This window comes from Macaca mulatta, chromosome 8 (genome assembly GCF_049350105.2).
Source record: "Macaca mulatta isolate MMU2019108-1 chromosome 8, T2T-MMU8v2.0, whole genome shotgun sequence".
NCBI classification, from domain to species: Eukaryota; Metazoa; Chordata; class Mammalia; order Primates; family Cercopithecidae; genus Macaca; species Macaca mulatta.
In genome coordinates, this window is record NC_133413.1 from 69105382 (window position 1) to 69126161 (window position 20780).

Sequence of the window (20780 nt, forward strand, 5' to 3'; positions counted from 1 at the left end):
GTCTTGACCATTTTCATGACTGTTTCCCCGAAGCAACTGGGCTCTTTAAAGAGTGCACACACACCAAGAAAGTCCTATACGTTTTCTCATCCCCATTTAGCCACATTTGAAAAGACCTTGATTTCAGTGGGAGAGATGACTGTAAGTTTCAGGAGGGCCACGCACTAGACATGACGCGCCTTTTAGTTTAGTTTTTTGTTTTTTTTTTAAGTTATTAAGACTGTGAAATGTCTTTTTTTTAAACCCCAATACCTTGTGGCAGATAACTCTTTTACCCCAAAATATAAAATCCTATGCTTATAATTTAAAAATCCTCAGTGAGCTCTGGAATATTGTGGATATTTAATACCTACCAGCTACCTAGAAGTAGACGGCATCCATGTATCTGTCACACCAACTTTCGAAATAACCTGATTCACCCATCACTGACTGCTCTGGCCCTGAGCTCTCTTGACTTCTTTAGAAACCACCTCTTTGGAACTTGAATATCCACAACTTTTTTTTAAACCTGCACCTTGAGCTTTCTCCATCATCCCAGCCTCTCTGCCTGATTCCATCCCATGTAAAGTAACCTCATCTGAGAACTTGCAATCACCTTTTACCAAACACATGATTAGCCTTAGCAACCTAGGGACTATGATAACTCTGGCCTTGGCCTGAGTTTACATAAGAACATGATAGTTTGCTGACCTCGTGGAGGGAAATCTAAATGAAATCAATATAACAAACAAAGCTGGCCAAGATCAGTATTTCCATTATGAGTATAAAAGCAACTGATCTTAAGCAGCAGGCAGAGATGTTAATGCAGGAGATATATTTGTACAATCAAACTCTTGTGTACTGGTGAAGGACTTTACCCGCAAAGTCAAGTCAAAACAAAACCAAAGCAAAATGGAGAATGAGGTCAGTGTCACAATGCAATGAAAAGACCAGGATTCAAGCTTCTTGCTGCAAGTACTGAACTGGAATCTTTTTCTTTACAAGTTTGACTGGAAGACAGCAGTCATGACATTTCCCTAATAAGGGAATACCTTTAGGCCACACCTGTGTCCTGAAGCAATTCAAAGTTCAGTGAATATTGGGGTGCGGGGGTAGGGGCTGATATACATTTTGTCAGTGAGAATAGCAGCCAAACTAACTCAGAGTCTTAAGAGACTGAGAGACCTCAGAAAGGAACTACTACCAAGGCTGGATCTGGGCCTTCCTTTCAGGAGCCAAAGTCAGAAGAATCCAAGGAGACTATGACTTCACGGCAAAGATGCCATAGCATTTCATTACTGTCACAAAAGTCAACCAATGATGTTTTCATTGAAATAGCCACACTGAATGATGATTCAACACATGAGGCAAAGAGGGATGTCTTTGGAGAAGGCACTTAAGGTGGAACATTAGCAAATCTTACCGTTTGGGTAAAACAAAAATGAGTTCTTTCAACCTTGCTGGAGGCCTGTTAGGGCTGTTCCTTCTCACTGTGGCCTGACTAAAAACCAGTGGCATCAAGAAAGAGTCACATTTCCCAAGTCTGGGGGTGCCCCAGTGGGTGGTGCTGCTCTCAAAAGCCCTGTGTCCCTAAACACATCCATCCTCACAAGATCAGTTTCTACAAGTGCTGGTTCCAAAAATAGGCTCAGGATCGGCAGAAATCATTCAGGAAGCTTCTTGAAGCTTTATTTCTCAGTCTGACTTTCAGCTTGTCTCAGCTACTGTAAGCAGCTTCGGCTACCCAAGGTCACTAGCAACTTCTACTTTTGCTAATATCCTTGGTTTTCCATGGCACTGGTTGTGACTGTCTGTTAGACTAGTGGCCCCCCAATTAACTGCACCTCTACTTCACACTCTTTTTTTGAATCTGGGCTGGGCATGTGACTTGTTTAGTAAGTAGAGGGCATACTCCAGCTCTCTTCTGATTAGAAAAAATCATCGTCATCATTATCATCAATAGAGGGCAACAGAAGGGAAGCTGCGACAATTCTGGACTTCAGTCTTCAGGAGGCCTGGCCACTTCCGCTTTTGAGTTCTTGGGAGCTCTGAGCTGCATGTCAGAGGTCTAGCTACCTGCCAGCCAGGCCACTGAAAGATACTACACAAAGAAGGAGAGACTCAGCACTGCAGGCAGAGAGAGAAGCCCAGCCATCCCAGTCTCTGCGCCAACCTGCTGACCACATGAGTGACAACCTGCAGGCTGGCAGGAGAACAGCCCAGCTGAGCTCAACTCAGATTGAAAACAGTTGGGGGTGCAGTTTTTTTTGTTTTTGACACAGAGTCTCACACTGTCGCCCAGGCCAGAGTGCAGTGGCGTGATCTCAGCTCGCTGCAAGCTCTGCCTCCTGGGTTCATGCCATTCTCCTGCCTCAGCCTCCTGAGTAGCTGGGACTACAAGCGCCCAGCTAATTTTTTGTACTTTTAGTAGAGACAGGGTTTCACTGTGTTTACCAGGATGATCTCGATCTCCTGACTTCGTGATCCACCCGCCTGAGCCTCCCAAAGTGCTGGGATTACAGGCGTGAGCCACTGTGCCTGGCTGGGAGTTGGTTTTTTTTTTTAAGACACTAAAGTTTTAGGGTAAGTTTGTCAGCAACATTTGACAACCAAAAACACTGGTTTTTCATAGATACCTTTTTCCTAAGTAGAAGACAGTTACTCAGATGCAAAGAAAATATAGCAAACGTTTTCCCACCACAACTTTCTCAGTCAACAGCCTAACTATAATTGGTCATCGGCTGGGGGGAAAAAAAAAAAGCCACACCTCTTAATTCATAAATATCTGTGATTCTTTTTCTATCACTCTTTAATGCCAATGCAAAGGTAGACCAGTCAACTTCTGACAGTCTCAGGCAGTGGCTTAACCAAAAATAGAAGCCATCAAAATGAATTATCCACTATTGGATGCATGACGGTAAATGAGATTGTTCTCACTTTTCTAGGACATTGTTACTTAATTTTCCCAAATCATTTCATCTTATCCGCCACAATGAGGAAAAAAAAATTAAACTGGTTAAGGTTATAAAAAGAAAAAAAAAGCCTATTACTAGAATTTGAATCCCCATAATCTGCAAAATATAGCACACAATTTAACTGCTTCCTCAATCTAAAACAAAATTCTATAAAATGTTATCTACATTGTAGAGATGATTCTTCTTGTCTGAGGAAATGAGTAATTGGGAAGCAGGTATCGTTGAGTTAAAATACAGTGATCTTTAAATGGTTTCAAATTTTGCTTATCAAAAGGTAGTCAACCACAATGCAAGCTTTCCAAATCCAAATTCGGTCTTCACATAAACTTTCTTGTGAAAGTTTGATCTTTTTAGGGAGAGGGTGAAAGTCCACATCTATTTCTGTGTTGAAGTTTTGGCAGGTTTTCTCATCTGAAACTCTTCTGCTGTTGCATCAGGCCCACGTTTTCATGGACTGTCTTCTCTTTCATGGACTTTCATGCGCTGTCTTCTCTCGTTTCTCCACAGCGTGGCATTGGAGTACAAGGCGGAAGGGGGCTCTGATCTCCACTCGTCTGGTCCGCTAAAGAATACTTAATATTTGTATATTCGTGCCCTTTCTTCTTGCTTTTCTGCTCTTCTTCAATCCTGCGCTGTAGTGTTTCAGTATAATGCTGGACTGCCATATAGATAAATCGGTACTATGCTTCTGTCTGGACCATCCCTGACCTCTGAGACCGCACCATCTGGATGGTTTTGGGAACGTCAGTGTCGCAGTCAACACCTTTCTCTCTGATGATGTCAATCAGAATATCAATCACAATGTATGTCCCTGTCCAGCCAATTCCAGCACTGCAGTACACCACGACCAGCCCTGCATCCATGATGCTCTCCCGCTTATGGTGCACCTCGTCCAGGAAGTCCAGCATGCTGCCGGGGTCAATGGGCACTCCGTGGTCTGCCCAGGTCCGAAAGTGGTATTGCCAGACCGTTCTCTCCATATTCCCCTGTCCAACCTTTGAAAGTTTAAGTTCTCTTAGCATATATTCATGAGCGGCGCTTTCTTTGACATTCCTAACACGCATGATGCCATATTCTTTTAGAGCATACTCATCAGGCCAGTATTTGACACATTTACTCTTTCCTCTCTCCACTTCTTTCATTATCATGACAATCACTCAGGAGTTTTCTTGGAACACCGTCTGCCAAAAGTCGTTCACCGTGTTTTGCAGGCAGCCTTGTGTGGCAATGTAACTCTTTGTGGGCTTTGAATTGTTACACTTGGTTTCAAATTCAGGCATGATGATATTTGCATTGATGTCATCTGAAATAGGCTCATTGGGATCACCATCGTGTAGGACAATCCTGGTATGATCAAAGGGCAGGATGTTTTTATATCTGTTTTTGTTTTTGTCTTCTTGCCTTTGACCCTCTTTCAGCTGTAGAGAAGTTTGCACTCCTGTTGTTGTAGTGTCTCAAATTCTTCTCAAAAGCCTTGTTTGACTTTATCTGTGGTCTCAGCTAATTTGCTTAGTTCTCAAACTCTGCTTTCTATTTCGGCAGCACTTATACGAGTCGTGTTAAGGGGCTACAACATCTGTCAAGGAATCAAACCATTGTCCTCCACCAACGTTGTATTTCAGTTCCTGACAGCAGATCATAACATGGGTCACTTTAGTCTTGCTGTTATTGCTCTCCCCTTTGTCATCACCGGTGCGCACAGAGAGAACAAAATCTCCAAGGTGGCTCTGGCTCTCTCATACAAGAAAACTACCATGTTTTCCTTTTTCAGTTAATAATTTCTCTGCTTCTTTCTCAGAGAGGTGTCCATGAAACCACCTTTCAGAGGTAGGATCTGCACAGTTCAGAGGATATTCAAGCTCAATAATATCTCCATTCTTCTCTTTTAATTGCCTGTGATGTTCTATGTAATACTGGACCAACTCAGCGAAAGTGGCAAATTTCTCCCCTCCACACAGGTCATGGAAATCACCGGTGTTCTGAATCTTTTTATTTACTTGTTTATTTATTTATTTATTTTTGAGATGGAGTCTCGCTCTGTCGCCCGGGCTGGAGTGCAGTGACGCAATCTCAGCTCACTGTAAGCTCCGCCTCCTGGGTTCATGCTATTCTCCTGCCTCAGCCTCCTGAGTAGTGGAACTACAGACGCCTGCCACCATGCCCAGATAATTTTTTGTATTTTTAGTACAGATGGAATTTCACCATGTTAGCCAGGATGGTCTTGATCTCCTGACCTTGTGATCCGCTCGCGTTGGCCTCCCAAAGTGCTGGGATTACAGGCATGAACCAACGCGCCTGACCCAGTGTTCTGAATCTTGATGTGGGTGACAGCTCCATTTCTTCTAACAGAAAGTGTGTAGTCTCCAGGGTTACTTTCACTAGCCCTTGCCAAAAAACTGCCATCAGCTCCTCTTGTCAGCAGTAGGTTTTCTGCCTCCACCCCAGTGATATTTGAGTGAAATCATCTTTGCGATATCGTGTTCCTCCTGCCCTCCGGCTCTGTAACGGACCCACTCCTTGCTCAGGCTCCGCTGGGCTCGGTCACATCAGGCTGGCCCGAGGGAGACCCGCTCAGGACCAGACGTGGGACAGAGCCAGCCGGCTGTGCACAGACCTCACTCCAAGCCTGGGGATCCTGGAGACTGCAGTTGCCCCCCGGGGCTGACTCGCTCCTCCTCCCTGTAATTTTTTTTTTCTCTGTCTTCTCATAAGGTTTTGCCAATTGGCAAGTTATTTAAACTTCTTCAGTCTTAGTTTTCTTACCTGTAAAACAGGAATAATACCATTGTTAGGAGGGTTAACTAAACACATAGTCATCCCTTGATAAATGTTAGCTATTACTATTCATTTAGGAAAATAGGACTGGCAATACTATATAAAGTTAATGATGATGGGAGAACAGGATAAAGAGGGAAAGAAATCAAGACAGAAACAATTGAGGTAAACTAAGGAATGAGGTAAACAATTTTGGATTCAAGGCCAAGGACGGTGGCTCACGCCTGTCATCTCAGCACTTAGGGAGGCTGAAGCAGTGCACATGGCTTGAGCTCACGAGTTCAAGACCAGCCTGGTCAACAGGGCTTAAACCCCGTCTCTACAAAAAATAGCCAGGCGTGGTGGTGCACAACTGTACTTCCAACTACTCTGGAGGCTGAGGTGGCAGGACAGCTTGAGTCCAAGAGGTGGAAGTTGTAGTGAGCCAAGATCACGCCACTGCACTCCAGCCTGGGCAGTAGAGCCATATGTTGTCTCAAAAAATATATAAATAAAATAAATTTTGGATTGAGGTAGTGTCAGTGGAATGGAGAGAAAAGGGTGAAATTAATGCAGGATATTTTCAAGGTGTTTATTATAGAAATGTAATGACATGGGATATAGGGAGTAAGCCAATGGGAAAGAGAGAAAAATGTTTTAAATTTGGGATACAGAAAAAGTGTAATTGTTAATGGGAGGGCTTATGTGTAGAAATAGCTTCAGTTTTGGAGATGAACTTGATTAAAGTAGAACTATCTGGCAGGTGCTTTTAAATTCAACACTGGACCATAAGTGAGTAGTAAAAGCATATATTTGAGAGTCATCTGTATAGAAAAGGTTATCTTTGGCGGTGGATAAATATTTTGATGATCAAATGAGCTTAAATAGAGGGGAATTGAAGTCAAGGATATAGGCATATTTATGTAAGAGGAGGAGGAAGAAATTCAGTAAAATAGAGAAGGAGATGTTGGATCCCATTGGGCAAAGAAACAAGCAATTTTGGTATGATGGAAGTCCAGGAGAGGGTTCAACTATGAAACAACGGAAGGGAGAAGAAGGATAGGCTCAAAAGGATCAAATGTTTCAGAAAGTGGGGTAATAACTGAGGAAAGTCTTTTGTGTTTGGCAATGAGAAGATAACTCAGAACCTTTGAGAATTCAGTAGCAAACCTTGAGATTCAGTAGCAAAATGGGAGCAAAAATCTTACCGCAGGGAGTAAATGCACGGGAAATATGGGCACCAGTCACAGTCAATATGTTTAAGGTTTGGGTAGTCATCATTAGGAGCTAAAAAAGATTGAAACCGCCCAGCTCTTCTAAAGTTGGGAACATTATCAGTGAGTAACCCCTATCACCATTTTCATTCAACTTGTAGTGGAGGTTTTAGTCAGCACAATGACATGAGAAAAACAAAAGTATACAGATTGGAAATAAATAAAATAATGCTCATTATGTGCAATGATATAATTGCATACAAAGTAAACTATGAAAGACTCTGGTTCTTTTTCTGATTCCTCTGGTCATTTTGATTTTTTCCTCCTATGTACCTGTTCTTCTTCATTCCTAGAATTTTGTCCCTTCTGTGCTTATCTAAGTCCTAATGTCCTAAATCCTTTTAAGGCCCAGCTAAGTGCCAGTTCTGTACTAGGCATCTTTTATTCCTTTTCATTTATATTTAATAAGTTAGTTTGAATGAGTATAGAGAATTACTTCAGCAATCAATAAATATCGTTGCCCCAAATATTCATGAAGAATTAAAGTTGAGGACTTACACTGCTGTATGCAAAGACTTATTGTAAAGCTGAAATAGTTAAGAGAGTAAGAACTGACAGTAGACCATGGACCAAAATAAGAGAACTCAGAATCATAGACACACATAAATAGCAACTTGATTTATGACACTGCAAACCAGTGAGGGACAGAATTTCATTATGTGGTACTGGGACAAATGGACATTTATATGGATGAAAAACAGTTCTTGCCCTCTACCTTATACCACCTACAAATGTCAGTTGCATATGGGAAAGTTAAAACAATAAAATTTCTGGAAGAAAATATAATATCTTTGTGACCTTAGAGTAGGCAAAGATTTCAAATAATAAAAACCATTAACCATAAAGGAGATAGGAAATCATTTGCTATGACTGATTTTTGCAGTAAGGTCTTTCTCACTAAGACTGAAATAAAAAGGAATGATTATTCACTTTGCCAGATTAGAGATGTGGAAAGCCTTGAAGGTGACTTCCGTTCCTCGTTTCCAGGGCACTCCAGAGAGAGGAGGAGTGTTACAGCAGCAGACAGCTGCAGCAGGAAGCGTTGCTTTGCTTTGCTTTTCTGTGTTTGTCGTAGCTACCTAAAATAATTTGCTTCTAACACTAAGGCTTGTCTTAAAAGCCAACTAGGGCAGTGTTCAACCTTGCTTGCTACCCTGGACCCTTGAGTGTAAGCTTGGGAGGAAGGCTTCCATAGGCTCCTGCTCTAGATAAATTTGGACCCAGTGTACTTCTCCAGAGCACTGGCAGGATGAAGCCCCACCTCCACCTTCTGCAGTTCGTAGGGTTGAGTAGGGTTCTCCTGGTGTCTTCTTGTTCTCCATCCTGATGGATCTTTTCCTTCCTTTACTGCAAAGTGAGAGCTGGTCTGTTCTTTCCTCTATCTTATTCAGTTTTGCATATATTCTAATTTAGGAGAAAGCCTTGAAGGTGAATTCCATTCCTAGTCTCCAAGGCAGATATAATTTCCCCCCGTTGTTTTGTTCTGTGTGTCAGTTCAATGTGAATTTAGGACTGAATTGGAGAATTGTAAGTATTTTAACAAATGATGTTTGATTGTCTTCTTACCCTGGAAGTCTCCATGTTGATACTTCATTGGTTATAGTTTCTGATATTCTTGATAGAAAAAATCTTGAAAGATGAAAGGAGGTTATTAATCTTATGTAAAGGTAATTTTTATATTTCCTAGGACCATTTATAAAGTTGGAGTCAAAGTAGAAATTGGTCGCCAAAAAATTAGTCTAAATTATTTACTTTTAACAAACACAGGGGGTTATAAGGGAGTAGGTCTCTTTTAAATCCAAAAATCTCTGAAAAATAAATCCTCTATAGATAACCCTTTAGTTTAGAATTAGCTGTTTATGCTGTCTAAAGCTAGAGATCTCGTCACTAACTAGGTCTCTACTGAGTGTGGCCTTCTTAGGGAGAAGGGACTGTCTTTTGATTGTTGACACTGCTTTCCCTTCTACATCAGAAGTGCTGAATTAGTGAATGAGATGTATGTGATAAGCAGTTACAGAAGGCTGAGGGATCAGCAGGCAAGCCAGTTATCACACTGGAGCCTGAACTTGCCCTTAGAATCAATCTCTGCAAACTCAGTGAGAAAATATGTGATCTATTTCCTATTCTTTTCCTTAATCCAATTTTAAAAATTAAATATTCTCTTAGAAGTCAAAAGAATGTCTCTTTTTAAATAAAATACTTTTATTTTCATAAGACTATGTAGCTTTTTACTTTAGTTTATGTCTGTTATCCTAAGTTTTTATTGATGAACTAAAATGTTTAAAGGTTTTACTCAAGTGAACATGAATACAGTGGATTAAATATAGTTCGACCTTCAACTGGGAAAATTGTGAATGAACTTTTCAGAGAGGCAAGGGAACATGGGGCTGTCCCTCTGAATGAAGCCACAAGAGCTTCAGGTGATGATAAATCTAAGGTCAGTGAAACTAAATACACTGTTTCTGTATTTTACCTCCTCTTTCATTTTTATATTATTTACAAACATTGTTTTTCTAATTGTATATTTGTTTTAAATATTTGTTTCATTTTTATAAAATTATTTCTATTAATGATTGAAAGTTGAGACAATTTCTTACATTTCTGAACAACTTTTTAATTTACCTTTTAATTACGAAATAATTAGTAGAGTCACAGGCATTTGCAAAAAGAATACAGGGAGGTTTCACCTACCTTTCACCTAGTTTCCCCCAACGGTTACATTTTACATGATTATAGTATAATATGAAAGCCAGGAATTTGGCATTTCTCTGTGTCTGTGTCCTTTTATCACATGTGTAATCACCCAACTGAAGCTCTCCTTCATAGCCTACCCATTTGCACTCACACCCCGTCTCTCCTACCATCCCTAACCTCTAGCCAATACCGGTCAATTGGGTTTTCATCTCTATAATTTTATCATGTTAAGAATGTTACACTGGCCAGGTGTGGTGGCTCATGCCTGTAATCCTAGCACTTTGGGAGGCCGAGATGGGCAGATCACAGTTCAAGACCAGCGTGGCCAACATGGTGAAACTCCTATGTCATACAAATGGAGTCATACAGTATGTGACCTTTTGGAATAGCTTTTTTCACTCAGCATAATGCCCTTGAAATCTATCAGAGTTATTGCTTATATCACAACTTTGTTCCTTTTTCCTGAGTAGCATTTTATGCTCTAGATATACCACAGTTTAACCATTCATTTATTGAGGGATATTTTAGTTTCCAGCTTTTGACTGTTACAAATAAAGCTGCTGTGAGCAATTGGGTACAGGTTTTTTTACTTACATGTGGTTTTATTTCTCTGGGATAAATGCTCAGAAGTGCAATTGGTAGGTCATACATTAAGTGTATGTTTAGTTTAAGAAACAGCCAGACTATTTTCCAGAGTGGTTGTGCCATTTTGTATTCCCACATATATGAGAGAGCAAGCTTCGCTGCATCCTTTTCAGCATTTGGTGTTGTCACTATTTTTAATTTTAGCCATTTTGATGGGTGTGTGGTGATAACACACTGTGGTTTTATTTGATTTCTCTAATAACTAAGGATGTTAATTTGCGTTTTCCTAATGGCTAGGGATGAACATCTCTTCATGTGCTTCCTTGCCATTATCTGTATTATTCTTTTCAAGGAAATATCTCTTCATTAATTTTTCCCATTCTCTAATTGGATTATTTTGTTATTGTCAAATTTTGAGAATTCTTTGTATATTTTAATGGATATGGGTTCTTTGTCAGTTAAATGGTGTGCAAATATTTTCTCTCAGAATGTCATTTGTATTTTTATCCTCTTAGCAGGGTTTTTCACTAAGCAAAGGAAATAAACTTGGATAAAGTCCAATTTATTCCTTTTTGTTGTTGTTTTATGGATCATGCTTTTTCTGTATTGTCTAAGAACTTTTCACTTAACTGTAGGTCCCAAATATTTTCTCCCTTGTTATCTAGAAAAATGTTACAGCTTTACATTTAAAGCTATGATCTATTTGAATTTTTTATATAAGGTGTGAGGTTGACACCAGAGTTTATTGTTTTACTTATGGATATCCAGTTGCTCCAGCATCAATTCTTGAAAGGCACTCCTTTCTTCATTGAATTGCTTTTGTACCTTTCTAAATTTCTTTCTTTTTTTTTTTTTTTTTTTTCTTTTTTAGACAGAGTCTCGCTCTGTTGCCCAGGCTGGAGTGCGGTGGCGCAATCTCCGCTCACTGCAAGCTCCGTCTCCCGGGTTCACGCCATTCTCCTGCCTCAGCCTCTGGAGTAGCTGGGATTACAGGCGCCTGCCACCACGCCCGGCTAATTTTTTGTGTTTTTAGTAGAGATGGGGTTTCACCGTGTTAGCCAGGATGGTCTCCATTTCCTGACCTTGGGATCCGCCTGCCTCCGCCTCCCAAAGTGCTGGGATTACCGGCATGAGCTTTTATAATTGTTATCATCTGACACAATATTGATATACTAAAGACCAACAGTTATGTGTCTTTTGTGGTATAATTTCATACATTCTTGTAAGTAGCATTTCTCATCCTGGAATTTCTCCTTCAAAATCATTTGGGGAGGTTATCTAAACTATCTGATGGCTTCAGGTATTATGGTTCAATAGATTTGGGATACGCCTAGAAACGTGTCTTTTAAAAAAGCTTCTATGATCATTTTGACATCCATTGTTAAGAACCACTGCTCTAATGAAACTTAAATTTTGGTTTTCATTTCATTATTCGTCAATGGTTTGAAATTATCTTTTAGTCAAGTCTTATGGCAGTTTTGGTTCTTGAAGGTTCCCCAATATGAGCCACTTTGGCTAATTAGAATTCATGTAGCTTTAAAATATATATCACATGATAACTTTTTGCTGAATAATCCTTTGTGAATTTTAACTCATTTGCTATGTATTTTAGTCATTTACAGGTGGAGGATACAGATTGGGTAATTCCTTTTGTAAGCGGTCTGAATATATCTATGGAGAAAATCAGCTGCAAGATGTAGGTACAATAATCAAAATGAAAAAGTATAAATAGTTGCTTCTAGTTACTAAAACTTGGTTTTAAAATTAAGAGTTGATAATAAAAATATAATATTTTTGTTACTTTTTAAAACAGGGGTTAAAAGGACCAATGATGTGTGAGTTTCAGTCTGATTTTTATGTTTTGTATCACAATTATGCCTTGCACTTAGAGATATGTAACTATTTGTTGAAAGAATATGTGATTCATTGTCCAAATGAATTTGCAGCCAGGCGTGATGACGTGCATCTGGAGTCCCAACTACTCCAGAGGCTGAGGTAGGAGGATCACTTGAGCCCAGAAGTTCAAGGCCAGCCCGGAAAACATAGCCAGACCCTATCTCTTTCAAAAATAAAGAAAAAAAAAGTGTTTAAAAAAATGAACTTGGGCCAGGCACAGTGGCTCACGCCTATAATCCTAGCACTTTGGGAGACTGAGGGGAGCAGGTTGCTTGAACCCAGGAGTTCAAGACCACCCTGGGCAACATAGTGAGACCTTGGCTCTTTAAAATAAAAAATCAATTAAAAAAAGAAAAATGAACAAATACATAGTTATTATTATAAATGACATATTCTCATAATCTAAAATGAGGTGAGGTATAAATGTAGAACACCTAAAGTCATTCTTTGTTTCTGTGGCCTTTTGAAATTTTGGAGTTTTAATTTTATTGTAGACATTTACAGTTTCTTGGAAGGTCACTGGAAATTCTGTTCCCCTTGTCATGGATATTTAAGCTCTGTAGTAAAGAAGAGTATGGGTGCAGATGAAGGCAAATGGTGGGAATCGTGGGGTGCAGCTCTTCTCATTGCTTTCATTTTCTAGTGAACCATCCACCCATAGTACTTCAAGGCCAGGGTCCAACTGTGGGACCTTTGGTATTTGCAACCATTGTCAATTTGTTAAACTGAATGCAAACTAGCTAAACAAATGCATGTGGTTTCATTAATGTCTTTCACTATGAATAATGGAAATAACTCCCTATTTTAAATTAAGTAAATACATTTTGCGATATCACATTTGGAACTTAAAATTGTTTGGGGGGAGATGTATTCTTATATATATATGTGAAAATATATATATATATATATATTTTTTTTTTTTTTTTTTCCTATGCCCAAAAGGTTCAGATTTTGCTTAAACTGTGGAGCAATGGTTTCAGTTTAGATGATGGAGAATTGAGACCTTACAATGAACCAACAAATGCTCAATTTCTGGAGTCTGTTAAGAGAGGGTAAGATGTATTATTTGTATTCTATTTGTTATGTAGAGTGGGACTTACTTTCTTAACAGACTACTAATTATTAGTGCACTACAGGTTTTCAAGAAGTAGTTCCTGGAATATATTAAATAAGTGGTTGCTGGGGGTATAGGTATTCTTAAGTTTTATAAAGGATATACTGCTATCTGTAAGTCACTGGTTCTTAACTTTGTGGGCCAGGGGCATTGGACATTGGCCCATTTTAAAATGTGATGAAACTATGAACCCAGCTCCAAGAAGAAACATCTTAATGTGATAATCAGTGAATTAATTAGTATGTAGCTACCCACCCACTAAGCCACTGTCCTGCTTACTGTTGACAGGGTGACTCTCATTGCATGTATGCCTGAAATTCAGCAACTTATGTTAGAAATCTTTTAATGTGGCATTACTGCTGGCAGAAGATTTCAAAAGGTTAGTTTGAAGTTACAATTTGTAAAAGTAAACTCAGATATTCAGTGCTCTGACCCATCCAAAGAATATTGTAACTTACCAACTCTTCTTGCTAAAGGATGAGGAATCAAGTGATTTTGCTATGATAATAAAAGCTTTTCTGTGTTATGATTAAACTAGCTGAAAGTGGGGTTTTTTTCTAAGTAGATATACAACTAAAGACATAAAGTTGAGCATAAACTGGGAAATTAAGTCGTAGGAAAGGATCAGAGTTATACTGTATATAACCGGAGTTATATATACAGGGTTATACTCCATAAAGGAATAGCACGTGGAGCATTTCCAAATGTTGAAATATGTCCAGGATGAGTGGCTGACATGGAGTGGAGGTTAAATTCACTGGAGTTGAAGTAGTAGAGGAACTCCAAAGGAAAGGTGTTTTAGAAGACTAATTAGCATGAATTTTGAATTTAAATTTTATACAGATACTGTCAGGATACCAAGCAAAGGCAACAAATGCCGTAAGAAGTATGCTGAAGTCATTGGAAAAGGTGGGAAACTGTCCTAGGAGGCGCTATATGGGGGTGGCAAATACAGGATATAATGGTTTAAGTCAGTGCTGTGGACTTGAAAACCTGCAGAATCACTGGGAAGAGCTGCAAGCAACTAAGTGGGGGAAGTTTTCATTGGCTAAGTGAAGACCAACATAATTATAGAAATTGATACTAATTTCAAGATAGTGGAAACAACATATTGAGAATGAATGTGCTATTAAATAAAAACTAATTTATTGTTAAATGAAAATAAACCATAAACTTTGTAGGCTAATGTTTAAACAAATGTGGTGTATTAAAAGAATTTTAAAATTTGAGCCACACCATATCTGCAAATATAAATTATGATCAAGAAGAGTTTTAGAAAAGACTCCTTAAAGAAAATGAGTAATGTCAGGTAGTGGTTCTCAGCTATGTAAGACCCGTTGTCTCCTTTTTATAAGAAATATTTTGTAAAACCATCTACACTATCCTCAAAGAACTCATAGGTAATATAATCTATGTACATGATTTTCCAAAAGAAATTAATATTCTACCTTAAATACATTGAAGAAATAATTTATTATAAAATGATACATGTTTTAATATATAAATGCCCCGATATGACCGCACAGCACACATAAGAAACAGTTAGTTTGTACCTCTATGCAGTCTAGCACTTCCCATGTAAATGTGACAGGTATAAAAACAGAAAAATGAAGTATATGAGGTTGTCAGCTTAATTACTGCAAGTAGCTTGCGTTCAAGGACTCGGTAAAGGTCCACACAAAACAAAGTACAGTGTTCCCTCACTTTACATGGTTGTACATTCCTGAAGATTTCAAAGCATATTAATACAGTAGCCTAAAAAATGTGTTTTGCTTGTATATGAGATAGACTTAGGTTTTAGGATCAGACAGTATTATCCACGTGACTCCCTGGAGGGCACATCATGATTCTTTGGAACCCAAGACGAGTCTTTCTCACATAAGACAGATCCCCTGTTGCAGTGCATCTGACATCCCCTACCTTGACACTGAATGACAGCAGTGTTCTCAGATCACCCCATGATGTTTAGATGGTTTAGATGTTTTGTCCTCCCCAAATCATGTTGAAATGTGACCTCCAATGTTGGGGGTGGGCCTGTGGGAGGTGTTTGGATCATGGGGTGGATCCCTCACAAATGGCTTGGTGCCATCCCCATGGTAATGAATGAGTTCTTGTTCTGGCAGTTCAAGTGAGACCTGATTGTTTAAAAGAGCCTGGAACCTCCCTTTCTCTCTTGCTTCCACTCTTGCTGTGTCATACACCAGATCCCCCTTTGCCTTCTACCACAATTGTAAGTTCCCTGAGGCTTCACCAGCAGCAGAATCTGGTACCATGCTACTTATACAGCCTGCAGAACCGTGAGCCAAAATAAACCTTTTTGCTTTATAAATTACCCAGCCTCAAGTATTCCTTCATAGCAGTGCAAACAGACTAATACAGAACATTGGTACCAAGGAGTAGGGCATTGCTCTAAAAATACCTGAAGATGTGGAAGCATCTTTGGAACTGGTTAATAGGCAGTAGTTGGAAGAGTTTGGATGTCCTTGAAGAAGACAGGAAGACAAAGGAAAATTTGGTACTTCTTAGAGACCTCTCAAGTGGTTGTGACTAAAGTACTGATAGAAATATAGATAGTGAAGGCCTGATGAGTTCTCAGATAGAAATGAGGAGGGTATTGGGAACTGGAGTAAAGGTCAGCTTTGTTACACCCTAGCAAAGGATTTGTCTGCATTGTGTCCATACCCTAAGGCTTTGTGGAAGGTTAAACTTAAGAGCAATGATCTAGGGTATCTGGTGGAAGAAATTTCTCTGTTTTCTTTTCTTTTTCTTTTCTTTTTGAGACAAGTCATGCTCTGTCACCCAGGCGGGAGTGCAGTGGCGCGATCACGGCTCACTGCAAGCTCCACCTCCCAGGTTCAAGCAATTCTACTGCCTCAGCCTCCCAAGTAGCTGGAATTACAGGTGCTCGCCACCACACCTGGCTAATTTTTGTATTTAGTAGAGATGGGTTTCACCATCTTGGCCAGGCTGATCTTGAACTCCTGACCTTGTGATCCACCTGCCTTGGCCTCCCAAAGTGCTGGGATTACAGGCGTGAGCCACCATGCCCAGCCCTGGTGGAAGAAATTTCTAAGCAGCAGAACATTCAAGAGGCTTTTTGGCAGCTTCTAACAACCTATGGTCAGACATAGGAGCAAATAAATGGCTTAAAGTTGAAACTCGTATTTAAAAGAGAAGCAGAGCCAGCTGAAGTTTGGAAAATTCCCACCCTGGCTATGTAGTAGAGAAGGAAAAAGTGTTTTCAGGAGAAGAATACAAGCAGGCTGTGGAGCAACCACTTGATAGAGAGATTTGCATAAATAGAAGAGAGCCTAGCTTAGTGCTACTAACCAACATGACGGGAAGAAAGCCTTGAAGGCATTTCAGAGACCTTTAAAGCAACCCCCTCATCCCCCATCACAGGCCCAGGGTCCTAGGAGAAAAGTAGTTTTGGGAGGACAAACCCAGGGCCCAGCTGCCCTGTGCAGCCTCTGGACACTGTTCCCGTTATCCCAGCGGCCGCAGCTCAAAAAGCCCCAGGTATAGCTTGGGCCTCCACTCACTCTGAAGGGCACAAGCCACTACTGTAAGCCTTGGTGGCTTCCACATGGGGTTAAGCCTACAGGCACACAGAATGCACAAGTGAAAGAGGCATGGGAGGCTGCACCTAGATTTCAGAGGTCCATGCCAAAGGGAAATGTGAGGTTTTAGCCCCCAGACAGAGTCCCCACTGGCACACTGCCTAGTGGAACTGTTGGAAGGGAGGTGCCACTCTCCAGACCCAAGAATGGTGGAGCCACCAGCAGCCTGAGCCTGGAAACGCCACAGGTACTCACCTCCAACCCATGAGAGAAGCCACAGGGCCAGAGCTGCCCAAAGCCTTGGAAACCCACCTCTTGCACCAATATTCCCTGTACGTGGGACATGGAGTCAAGGATTATTTTGGAGCTTTAAGATTTAATGTCTGCCTTGCCAGGTTTCAGACTTGTATGGGGCCTGTTGCCTCTTTCTTTTGGCAGATCTCTCTTTTGGAATGGGAATGTTTAGCCAATGCCTATACCACCATTCTATCTTAGAAGTAAATGGGTTATTTTTTATCTTACAGGATTGTAGGTAGAAAGAACATGGCTTAAATCTCAGATGAGATTTTGGACTTTTGAGTTAATGCTGGAACGAGTTAAGACTTTGGGGGACTATTGAGAAGGGATGATTGTATTTTGTGATGTGAGAAGGACGTGAAATTTGGGGGGCCAGTGGTGTAATTATATGGTTTGGATGTTTTGTCCCCTCCAAATCTCATGTTGAAGTGTGACCTCCACTCTTGAGGTGGGGCTGGTGGGAGATTTTGGGTCATGAAGGCAGATCCCTCATGAATGGCTTGCTGCCATCCCCATGGTAATGAGTTTTCACCCCGGTAGTTCACTCAAGAGCTGGTTAATAGCCGGGAACCTCCGTCTCTCTCTTGCTTCTGCTCTTGCCGTGTGATATGCTGGGTGCCCTTTTGCCTTCCACTGTGATTGTAAGTTTCCCGAGGTCTCACCAGAAGCAGATTCTGGTACTATGTTTCTTTTACAGCCTGCAGAACCATGAGCCAAAGTAAACCTCTTTGCTTTATAAATTACCCAGCCTCGGGTATTTCTTTATAGCAATGCAAATGGACTAATACACCCAACAAACAAAAACACCCATATCAATTTTCAGAACTTTCTCCAAGGAGTTTATTAATAAATATCCACATTACCTTTTTATCTTCATAGGAATTTTCTGGTGCTGATTTACATATATATTGCTGTCTTAAAATTTAACTTTCTGAATGCCAGAAGCTCTCCAAGATAATTGTGACTACCAAAGCATCCCTGTGTTGAGAACCAGTAAGGAGTAATGTGAAGTGACTTTTAAAAAGATCTACAAGGACTAATCAGTCATCATGGAAATTTTTGTGTTATAATTTAAGCAAAAATTTCTGTTTTCCAGTATAGCTCATGAAATAATTACAGTAATCTCAACAGTGTAGTTTAATTCTTGAAAAACTTAATGATAACTTTTTTCCCCCTTTTTAAAAGAGAGATTCCTCTGGAGCTTCAGCGCCTTGTTCATGGTGGCCAAGTGAATTTGGATATGGAGGATCATCAAGATCAAGAATACATAAAACCTAGATTGAGGTTCAAGGCTTTTAGTGGAGAAGGGCAAAAACTTGGAAGGTAAAAAATCCTAAAATGAGAAAAACACCTTTGTTGAACATGAATTTTTCTTTGAGAATAAGAAAAGCAAATGACCTATGAAGTAAAAGCAAAAATATGAACCATGCACATTAGATATATAAATCTGTTAATAGTGTTATATTATTATACCATTATATCATTATGATATTAATTGTGATATACTATAATTAATATTAATACTTAGATTGCAGTTACCATGTTCCTGGTCCTCTAAGCCCTATACATGTGTTAGTTAATCTTTACAACAGCTCTTTGATGTAGATACTGTTATTACTTCATTTTGTAGATGCAATAATTTGCCCAAGATTATTGAGCTAAGAAATGACTAGTTTGTGGGATTCAAACCCAGGCACTCTGACTTCAGAGTTTGTGCTTTTTACCACTATATTGTATGCCTCTTTCAGATTACCTGGTTTCAAAGGAGAGAATTGTAAAGGGTTGTTGATGAGATAAAATAATGGATACCTTACATCACAACTTAAGCATGCATGTCTGCCATCAGTAATGACCAAGCTTTTGCAGCAGGAGCAATGTGCTTAGCTTTGTGATTTTCAATAGTTTTTAAACAGCCAAACTCTTTTTTCAAGTCATGGAAGCCGAGTATGTAAAATCTGAGCTCCTCTGATTGTTGGTGAAGGAAGGCATTGTGTCTGAGACATTTCCGAAGAACCTTAGCACTGAAGAGCACAATTTAAAAACCAATGCACATGGCAGAATGTATGAGTGGTTTCCTTTAAGCCATGGCTTAATGTAATCTTAGAAATTGTAAAATATGTTGGTAAAAGTTACCCTCTACTTGTCCACACATTATTGCAGGTGATGTGGAATTGCCGCATTGGTGATGTTTCTGGTGTATGCTTTGGTACATCCTTTGCTTCTCTTCATGTGATTTCCTTCCCTTCCAAGCCCCCTTCAGTTTGCCTGGTACACACTAGTTGTCTATTCTCCCCTCATATTTCAAGATAGGAAAGAATTCAGTATTGCTTCTTTATACTTTGCTATCTCTAGTCTCCCTTTCTGTATTCTCTTCTGATAGAGACTGGTGCTGGGGACATAGAGGAAATACAGGAATTTATGTTGACCTGTTTTTCTTGGGACACAAACTCTTCAATTTTCATTCACAAGTTTACTTGGAAATTTTCTCCCTCATCTCTCTTTCCTACCAACACATGTCAGGCTTCTCTTTCTTTTTTTTTTTTTTTTTTTTTTTGAGATGGGGTCTTGCTCTGTTGCCCAGACTGGAGTGGAGTGGTGCAGTCATAGTTCACTGCAGACTTGACCTCCTGGGCTCAAGCAAGCTTCCTACCCCACTCTCCTGACTAGCTGGGACTACAGGCACTGCTAAGCCCAGCTAATTTTTTTTCATTTCTAGGTTTTGTAGAGACACGTGTCTTACAATTTGCCCAGGCTGGTCTTGAAGTCCTGGCCTCAAGCTGTTCTTCTGCTTTGGCCTGCCAAAGTGCCTGGGTTACAGGCTTCTGGCCAGGCTTCTCTCGAATTGTATAATACTATGTTTTTACTCCTCTTGTTGTGATCAACATATATATATATATATATATACTTTTTAATTTTCTAGCACTTCCCATTTTTATTTGATATTTATTGAGATTATGATTTTTAATTAGAATGCGGATAAAATGCCTAGACATCTCTTTGCTATATACATATTCCTTCTCTGTTATTTAAATGTATGACCAAGAATTAATGTTAGACTGCACATCCTTGTTGGTAGACCTACAGTAAATCTAGACTTGGAATTGAAGAAGGTAGCATAAAGGGAAGGCAACTGAGAAGAGTCAGTGATTATTAAACTCATGAAAATAAGAATATTATCTGATGATAGTATCTCACAAAGGCCAGTCATTTTCCTTATAAAGCAAATAGAGAAAATAACAGAAAACAAAGAAGAAACTGATGGAAGAAAGTGACAGAGATCAGTGGTAATAATGCCATGTTAATTTACTAGCCATATTGATCAAGATTTTGATTATGGAAAACAGAATCTACTTGCCAGTAGTAATAGGTTTCTTAGAGGATCTTGTGTAGTTTATAGAAGAGACAAGCAAACCAAGCTTTCATTAGCCAGGAGAAACAAACACCATAGAAGAGTGTTCCAGAGACAACACCTATGTCCCCCAGTCAGGTGCTCAGTGCCCATGGAACTAGGGACTAGATACTAGAACATTCCATCATAGAAGAAATAAATGCTTCTACCACCTTAGTTACCAGAAGAGCTACAGACTTTTGACTTTGCAGTGCTTACTTCCACCAAACAAGTATATGTTTGTTTGCCTGGTGGAAGGGTAGA

The 20780-nt window shown here is 39.7% G+C and overlaps 1 protein-coding gene and 1 pseudogene across 3 annotated transcripts in view; one reads left to right on the forward strand and one right to left on the reverse strand.

Moving 5' to 3' along the window:
- The window catches only part of UBXN2B (UBX domain protein 2B), a 39444-nt gene that overhangs the window by 9110 nt on the left and 9554 nt on the right, over positions 1-20780 (forward strand). The window contains exons 3-7 of one of the 3 annotated variants that reach the window (XR_003732159.2): positions 9269-9419; positions 11874-11957; positions 13100-13209; positions 13560-13650; positions 18314-18451. Coding sequence is in view for 2 of the 3 variants with exons in the window: in NM_001261602.1 (NP_001248531.1) it covers positions 9269-9419; positions 11874-11957; positions 13100-13209; positions 18314-18451 (483 nt within the window). In the remaining variant the exon portion in view is untranslated. 3 annotated transcript variants of the gene reach the window in all.
- Positions 3431-4957, reverse strand: LOC100430295 (tyrosine-protein phosphatase non-receptor type 11 pseudogene; annotated as a pseudogene).